The sequence below is a fragment of the Protobothrops mucrosquamatus genome, unplaced genomic scaffold, assembly GCF_001527695.2.
Source record: "Protobothrops mucrosquamatus isolate PMUCROS unplaced genomic scaffold, P.Mucros_1.0 scaffold608, whole genome shotgun sequence".
In the NCBI taxonomy this organism is placed as follows: Eukaryota; Metazoa; Chordata; class Lepidosauria; order Squamata; family Viperidae; genus Protobothrops; species Protobothrops mucrosquamatus.
The window spans coordinates 60,616-70,187 of NW_015386906.1; the positions used below are offsets into that span (position 1 = coordinate 60,616).

General features: G+C 36.2%; 1 protein-coding gene across 2 annotated transcripts in view; it reads right to left on the reverse strand.

The window, feature by feature from the left end:
• The window catches only part of DNAJC5B (DnaJ heat shock protein family (Hsp40) member C5 beta), a 13,809-nt gene extending 4,798 nt beyond the window's left edge, over positions 1-9,011 (reverse strand). For both annotated transcript variants that reach the window (XM_015817629.1, XM_015817630.1), the window contains exons 1-2: positions 8,905-9,011; positions 4,003-4,216 (exon numbers count right to left, since the gene is read on the reverse strand). In XM_015817629.1, coding sequence (XP_015673115.1) covers positions 4,003-4,216; positions 8,905-9,011 — 321 coding nt within the window. The remainder of the gene's footprint in view (positions 1-4,002; positions 4,217-8,904) is intronic.
• Positions 9,012-9,572: the final 561 nt, after the last annotated feature.

Here is a 9,572-nt window from a genome sequence, read left to right on the forward strand (position 1 = left end):
GAGAGAGAGAGAGAGAGAGAGAGAGAGAGAGAGAGAGAGAGAGAGAGAGAGAGAGAGAGAGAGAGAATGCTTGATTAAAGGGCCACCCTATAAACACTTTTTAAAATTAAGTGGAACTTGCAGGTTCAGAGAAAAGTGATTTCTGAGTATTAGTTGCTGTAAAGAAAAAGAGAGATACAGTAACTCTACTGCCAACAGGGTAGAGGCCATCCAAATCTCAGAGAGATGCTGTTCCATAAGAGAGTAGCCATGATAGAGAAGGCATGCTTCTTACAGCCCACCAAATGAAACTGCTTTACTGATGGGATCCAGAACATTCTCAGTCTACTTAATTTGGGTAAGCATACAGAAACTATTGGGAAGAAGTAACAAGTAATTTCGCTCCATGCCATGTGGGGCTTTAAAGATGATGACCTGTGCTTTGAATTGCCCTTGGAAGCTTACTAGGAGCCAATGCAGCTCATATAGCAGTGGTATTATGTGGTGTTCCACACAACATCCAATATCTCATGTGTCACTGAATTCCAGAACAACTGAAGCTTTCAAATTATATAGTCTATAATTGGGAATGACTATGGCATGAGACATGTGAGCAGTCCCTCTCAATCTAGAAATGGCTACAACTGGTGCACAAGATGTAATTGTGCAAAGGTCTTTTTTGTCACAATTGCCATCTGTTGAAACAGGAGCCACACATCCAGGAGCACCCCCAAACTGTTCACAGACTGTGTGAAGAACGTAATCCCATCTACCATTAATGATGGAGACTCACTAGAAAGGGGGGATTTACAGCTAATTAAAGTCTTGCCAGCATTGAGTCAGAGCTGGATCTTCCCCATCAATACCTGCACAGCCTCGAGACATTGGGAAAGTACCTCACTGATATCACTTGGCAACTGAGTACTGATGTACTTAACTCTTTGCTAATGAATTACCTTGGCCAATTGTTTCATGTAAATACTAAAGAGGAATAAATCAGTGGCCTATGGCTAGATTTCCCCCAACACACACAATTTTAACTGGAACCAGCATTGTAGAAAGAACCACCGACAACTGTGCTCCCTTCTCCCTACTGTCTCAGCTGTCCAAAAAAATATAATGATCAATTATATTGAAACTGAAAAATCAAGAAGGAACAGGATGGGTACACCATTCCTATTCTGAGACTGCCAGAGGTCATCCAGAAGCACAAGCACAATCAGTGTCAGTATATATTTTGGCTTGAAGCTTAACTGCAATGGGTCCAAATAATTAGCTGCTTCCAGCTTCTTTGGAACTGTAAGCCTGCCACCTTTTCAAGAACCTTCTCTCAAAAGGGAGGACTGGAGATTGAACAGAAATTGTCCAGTACTGCTGAGTCCAAGGATGGTCTCTTAGGCAGGGGGAAACCCACCACCTACTTCAAGGCAGGTGGAACCCATTCCTCTGGAAGACAGGCATTCGCTACTGCTTGGACCCAGTTACAGGTCACCTTCTGGGGACATTTGATCAATCAGGAGGTACATGAATCTCGCACATGGGTTGCAGAAGTCAGAGTCCCAAGGATTCTCTCCATTTCTTTGGGAGTCACTGGAGTGAATTCTGATCAGGTAACTGACAATATTGGGCATAGTCATCTCCACTGAACCACTGAGTCAGAAGCCAACTATGAGCAGATCTGAATGACTTTATTCAACAGATGCTTAACAAAGTCTTTACAGAGCCATGCAGGAATTCTATCTACTCCTCTTTCCTCGGAAGAAGCTGAGTCATGTGAAATGGGGTTGTCAAGTGACTATCCATGGACACAATGGGAGAGAAGAAACAAGTACCTACATTTCAATGTCCTTATTGCCACAAGGTAGTTCTTAATATAGACTCTTCCCTGCGCATGCTTGGACTTGCTCTCATCTTCCTATATCAGTGCTCTATGCATCTCTTATGCCACTTCATCTCCCAGAGTTTTTCTGAAAACTGAGGGGCCCTCTGGAATCCAAGTGCATAGAGAGTTCACATAGGCTTGAACTTATCCAAGACCGTTGTTGCCTGTTCATCCAATAGTGACTAAAGCCTAGATAAACTATGCACCAGAACTTCAGGAACTACCCCAAGTTCCCTCTGGAATTCCACTGCATCTGCAAGCACTTGGAGTAGACCAACTGAATTGTTTCTCCTTCCCTACAGTAGGGAACAGTCATGGAAAACTACAGGACTTAGATGGAGTGATCTATCCCTGACAACTTCCCTCAATCCAGATCATGCTGCCATTGCCCCAAGATAAAAATCATATCTAGTATATGACCCCCACTTTTTGTGTGAGACTATCAATAACCATGCTTGCCATGAATTCTCAAGCCACTTCCAACTCAGGATCAAATGAAGTCAAGGCCTGAAGAATTCTCCTTCAGCCCAGCTGCAGAGTCAAGCAGCTCAGGCAGACGAGTATTGTGTAGCAGGAATGTAGCAGCAATCGGTACTCTCTCTCCCTAGAACTTCATGTTGGAATGATGAATGGGGAAACTTTAATTTTAAGGCTGCCATTTCTCTCACACCAAATAGTAACTAAGTGCTTTGCAGCCAGTTGATTCCACACAGATAGAAACAGACAGAAGTCATGAATGGTCTGCAAATGTCAAGGAGTCCAGAAAAGTACTGTCTGCAAAATTTCTGGCATGGGCTTCACACCTCACTCTTCACCTTTCAAAAGAATCAAAAGGACCCGTATCTTTGCAGACTATATCAATTCCCCCATAGCAATCATAGTTTTAACCACAGTTTTTGTTTTTACAAATTTCAAATGCACCCAACACATAGCAGAAACCTGGATGGAGAGAACTAAAAACCTTAACCTTCCTTTATATGTGAAGTGGGAGTTTGTTATTTCAGGTGTTGTGGTGCTTAGGGGGGGGGGGCAAGGATTAGCTGAATGACCTTTTTTGCACTATCCAGCAGGGAGTGCTGATTAGTCATGTGTTTTCTGCCTGATCTTAGCATCTCAACATCAGCAGAAGTGAAGACAGTTGGGTAATTGGTTTTTTTTTGGTAGGTCTCAGAAATGAAAACAATGCTTTGTGCAAGTGCTGTAAGTCACATCCAGGAGAGCCATACTGTAAAGTTAGTTCATAGAAATAAAATATAAAAATATAATATTATTTTATACACTCACCCCTATTCAAAATGGCAAGCCTTGAGTGTCTATGTTATAGCTAAATTAATAATATTGTCTTATCCAAAGGCTCTTATAATAGCAGCGAGAATAACACATAAGGTGTGAAATCTGGCACTTTTTGGATGCCTGAGGTCTAATATGTTTGGTCATACTGTGATGGAAATGCTAATGTGTGTGATAGGTATAAATGCCAAATCTTTACAATTACATAACAAACAAGATGAGTAAGATTTTCAGTGTCATCAGAATTGCAAGATCCATTTTCCCCAGGTCAATCCATGATGTCTTATTCCAGAAAGTCCTCCTTAAATCTTCTATTTCCTTTTTCCAGTTTTTTTCCAAGGTATTTAAGGTGTGCCATAATGATACATAGTGTTACGTATTACTACTGCTTACGCATACACTACGCCATATAATTCCCAAAATAGGGCTAGGTTTGTACTTTAATAACTGATAATCTGGTTGTCACACTAAGAAGATTTTTCTCTTTGAAAAATGAGTCATTTTCATTTAGTCATTTCTGAGAAGAAAGAAAAATTAACCTGAAGCTTTAGCTTCAAATATAATTAATGTCTTCAGGCAATTAAATGTGTATGCAGCATATTTAATTAGCAAATAAAAGAGACAGGGATATATCATTTAATAAGCAATTTACCAGAAGTATGGAGATAGACCAGCCATGTCATCAAAGTTCCTGAGACTAAAACCTTTTATAGATTAACTAAACTAGAATTCTGCAAAGCTTAAGTGCAGATTCTGTGAAAGCTGTAATAGAAAGGTCAAAACAGACTATAACAAACTAAAGACTGTGTGTTTCAGTATCTGGCATATCAGTTTTGCAGTTAAATACTTACTTTTGCCCACCAACTAGAAAGCATGAAATATGTATTGACATTTTCTTCACCAAACTGTTCAGCGATGTACAGCCCTAATGATCCATATTGGTCATATATATTTCTTTTGGACACATCTGTTAATATTGCATGAGCATTGTTAATTTCTTTAAATTTTTCTGCAGCCTCTGGATTATCTGGGTTCTTATCAGGATGATATTTCAGGGCCAATTTCCTTTGATAGAAAAGAAAAGGTGAAGAGCAAAAAAAAAAGAGAGAGACAAGGATAACATTAGGATTGAGACAATGGCTTTCTTGAGAAGAATGTATAAACCACCTAATGTTAGGTTTAGATCCCTTGTAAACAGAGGAAAAAATAGCTTCATGGTGTTACATTGTACATGTAATAATTGTTCAGTATTCTAGCTGACATTTTTGCTCATTTTTATTTTTATTTTATTTCTATTGTACTTGTCCGTACTGTCATTTTATTTTTAGGGGGTCTTGATAAAATCACAAGCCCATTCCTTTCTTTTATCCCAAAATTACATTTGGCATTGTAAAGATAACCCAAGGTTGAGGAAGGAAATGTTTACATTTAAAAAATACATTTAAAAAATACTAAGCGAGCAAGGGAATGAGATAAGACTGCATGCTCCCTCCTTATTTATTCAACCTGTATGCTGAATAGATATTGAGAGAAAGTGAATTGAAAAAAGATGAGCGTGGTATTAAAATTGGAGTAACATCAATAATTTGTGTGATGTTAGTGACACTATTCTCCTAATTGAAAATGCAAATGATCTGCAAACTTGTAATGAAAGTCAAGGAGTATAGTGAAAAAATGATGAAATATAAAGTCCAAACTAATGATAATAGGTATAGTAACCAGCTTTAGAATTGACAATGAAGACATGAAGTAGTAGATGGTTTCTGCCTTTTAGGATTGACTATCAATATTAAAAAAAAAAAAAAGCCAAGAAATATGCCATAGACTAGCAATTAGTAGGGCAGCATAGAAACCCTTCAAAAAGGATTCAGATGCTATGACAAGTTTATATCTACAGAGATTACAATCAAACAAACAATGGTTTTACCTGGGTTGCTCTATGGATATAAAAATTGGACTCAAAGAAACAGGATAGAAAAAGTATTGATTTATTTGAAATTTGATATTGGAGAAGACTCCCGAGAATACAATTGGCAGCCAAGAAAACGAACAAACTGATCATAAAACACATCAGTGCAGGATTCGTATTTGAAGCACAAATTACCAGACTCAAACTAATATATCTGAACATATTATGTGAATACCCAGCTCCCCTGAGAAGTCCAAAATCCTGAAAGAAGTAGAAGGAAATATAAGAGAATGACTAGCAGTAAGGTAAGTGGACTTGAGTACAATAATAATGTACCAATGAGTGATCTAAAAGGCTAGGTTGAGGACAGATAATCTTAACAAACAAATAAAAAACAAAGACAATGATATACACCTTTTATTTTATTGTTGAGAAACTACTTATGTCAGGCTTGATTCCAATTAGTCTTGATTTTTGACTGAAATCAGTACGACTTACTTCTCTCTCATTTAAATATACTGTATCTAGATTTAGAATTTTAGAGCTACATTTAGATGTTTTTATGGTCACATTTTCATTTACAATTGTCATCTTGTCATGTGAGAAAAATGGTTCATTCATCTCTCTAATCGTTTTGGTTTTTTATGCTGGTCTTTGATAAAATAAGGATTAATAAATTAGGTAGCATATGCATGGGTCTCAATCCAAGTATCATTTGTCAATTACATTTACAGAGTTGTCTTGTTCAACTCTGTTTTTTTAGTGTATTATAGTATGCCCTCTATCAGTTTCAATGGGGCTCCAGTAAAGGATTTCTTAGAATAATGTCTCTTTAGAGAGAAGATAGGGTTATTGCGGCAGAAATCTGTGATTACTGCACTTGCATGGAAATCGTAGAGAAAATTAAAATAATGTAAGAAACCAGTTTTGTGTGTGAACAACTTACTAATGTATGGAACATAATCATTCCTATTGGGCTCCTTCCAAACTGTTAAATAGATCAGAAAATGAAAGCTTTAGTGTCAAAATCTAGGATTTGTCATTCATTTATGAATCTACAGGTTTCCTGGATCACTTCTTGATTAGTTTTATATAAGGGTGGGCAACCATTAGATAATTGGGGGGAGGGCATTTAATGGTTTTCTGACCAATGAAGACAAAGCAATGAGTCAAAGTGTATGAAACTGTATCTTGCATTCAAAAAGGCCAGGATTTTCTACTGGAGCAGTGCAAGTAGAGGTGGAAGGATTGGATTATTTTTAAAGTTCATATTTTAGATCTACACTTCAGATTGTTCATGTCCCCATCTCAAAATAAAAGGAAACTATACTCTGCATGACAGATGGATGGGCTCCAGGGCTCATGAAAAAGAGCTTCAGGGTTGGCATGTGGCCCTGGAATTAGAAGTTGCTCAGCCAAGTTACTTGTGCTACTGAGATGAAGTAGGGAATGGAAAACTAGTATGTGGGATACAGGACATTTATACAAATTAGTTATTTCCTTTGTGCATCCTGTGTGGGTCAATGTGCCCTAGCAGTGTTCTCTAATTCAAAGCAGGTCCTTTGCAGGTAAAATGATATCAAACTGAAAAAGAAGCATCATGTAGCGGTACCACGTTTATGACATCTAAAACATAGACGGTTATGTTCTGGCAAGCACCAAGCTAACTAATAACAATAGGAAATTTGAAGTCAGGTATTCTATGATTATTATACTGCATTGTCAAGTGCTTACTTCAGCAGCAGGTTTTTAGATTCATGAAGCAAATTAACATAAGTTAAAGGATCAGTTAAATGAAATCCAAGAGTCTGACTCATCATTTTGTCTTGCAAGTATTTACAACAATTCCATTAAGTGTGAATCCCTTTGATATTTCCACTTTACTCAGAAGCAGCCTTTGTTTTTACCATAATTGCTAATAAAGATGGATAAAACACCACTGTCAGTTTTGCCATAGATTGTTATGTAAATTATCACTATTCATGTACAGGGCAAAATGAAATTCAGTTCACTTTGCATTCTTCCATGACAACTCTCCCCTTATGGGATTAGAGAAAGTTTTTCTTCTCTTCCACATGGAAAAACAACATTGAGCATTCAGATATGGTTGCCAGTTTCAAGGATACATCTGATTGGTAGCTAGCAAGGAAGACCAGTAGCCATTATTGGAGTGCTAAATTTTCAGAAACTAAAAACTCTGTTAATACCCAGACAGAACAACAAAAAACCCTGAAGTTGCCATAAGATTTCATTTTTGGATAGGTAAAGTATACGTTGTTTTAATGCAGCAGAGGTTATAGTGGTCTTATTATTAAGAAATAACACCAAGAAGCCTGTGTAGTGATTTGAGGGAATGGATTACTTGCACAATCATGGAAAGTAAGGGTTAGAGGTGGCCTGGAGATAATTTCATCCAGAGGAGGAACTCATTGCTACAATATCACTAACATAATTTATTTGTCCTCTATTTAAACATCTGCATCCTGGAGCAGCCCTATGCATTCCACATTTTTTCCCCTCTTCCTGCTCGTTATCTTCTAGTTTGCTGTCCTCAGGACATGCCGCATTTTATCAATGCCCTTGATAAATGCAGTATCTACATCCAAAGTTAAAAAAAACATTTAGGCTTAATGTGATGATATATTTTATGAATCAGACTAAGCCAGTGGTCTGGTTGCCATACTGTGTTGCAATGTAAACTACCCATATCCCACTTTGGTCCAGTAAGACCTGTGAAAAGAAAATATTTTGTTATCATGCTTTTAACTGTGGACCTTGCTTTTGGCTGGTGTGTTGTGATTTTATGTTATATGTACATTGATATGTACATATGTACATCTAGTCATTCTGAAGGTGAAGAATTCTTGTTTTTTAAAAAATTCTTCCCAGTGCTTTAAATTATTTATTTATTTATTTATTTATTTATTTCACAAAATATTTTTAGATTCAAACCATTTAAAAGTTTAATTTTTTAAATGGTTTGAATCCCATATTCTTGGGTTATTACTTAATAAACAACATATTGGTATAATTAATTTACTTCCTACACATTATAACATTCAAATTCTAAGAAGACGTATACCTTGATTGAGGTAAATATAAATAATTAAAGAAATGTTTAAGGTGAAAATATATTTTAAACATTTGTAGAATTAATGTAAGCTTCACATACTGATGTATTTACATTATTAATACAATTTCATGTTAACTATTAAATATTTCTTAATTAGGAATTGTTAAAAATCATTCTTAGATATATATTTATTTATATACTGCAAATATTAGTTGATGCATTGTCTGGATTAAATCTGCATGACTTTAATTATCGGTCTTCTTATAATAGTAGCAAATTCAGGTTTCATATTAAGGTTTTTCATACTTTAAAATAATAAACATATTTGAAATAATTTTTTTTGAATAATGTAGGAATCTAGAAAATAAAGCAGAGCTATTTTTAACACCTATGTTTATCTTTTTAAAAAGGGCTCTTCCTGTAACTTTATAAGGTTTATGGTTTCATTTGCAAAACTGTTTTCATAACAAAGGTGAGCTATCATAGCATCAATAGCCATTTTGTTTTTGTTTTGATTTGAAACATAACTGACACTATTGTAATCCATTGTCGTACAATGAAACATTTAAGCATGTCCAGCCCTCGAACTAGGCAATTCACATTCAGCCCTTGAGCATCAACCCTCAACTCTAGACAAAATAATCTGAGCACCTATGGAAATGGCTTAGGTAAAAGAAGGTATTGATATTTTTTTAGAATAGATATAAACAAATATGAATGGATAGATAAATCTGAGGGTACTTATCAAGTATGTTAGATTTTCATAAATACCTGTAACTTTTCTTGATTTCTTCATGGGATGCCCCTTTTTCAAGACCCAGGAGTTCATAGAGTGCTTCTCCTGATGTAGATAAAGTTCTCTGTCTTTGGTCAGCCATCTTATCAATGCATTTTCAAGAACTCTAATGTGAAAAAAAGGACATCCAAGAAGAAATGTTTATTATTGGTTAAGGAAGCTCTGAAATGACTCCGTATCTCATATTCTATTTCTTATGCCATGACTGGTGGAACATAGATGATCAGTGTACAAAATGTGGCAAGCCACCTGACTCTTAAATGTATGCAGCAATATAGGCAACGGTTTGGTTTTGAACCATTCCATAAACACAGAAGCTCCGCCCTAATATCTGACTCATTCCGTTGCCATGGCATGATTAGGTTAGCTCTTCCTTTCCCTCCATGCATTGCTGCAAAGTTTGAAAGTTATTTCCCAGTTGTATCTTTCATCACATTTATTTTTGACATTTAAGGAACTAATTGCTGAATCCCATTAGTGGTGCCAAAGAAGTATGACTATCTTGATTTTAAGACTGAAAAGTTACTGATTTTGAAGTATAACCTGAGCAATAATCTAAGGTTGCTTGCTTGCTTATTTATTTTTTCCTGCAGTCAGGACAGGCATGTAGCCTATGATTTTATGGTTTAAAATCAAGCCATAT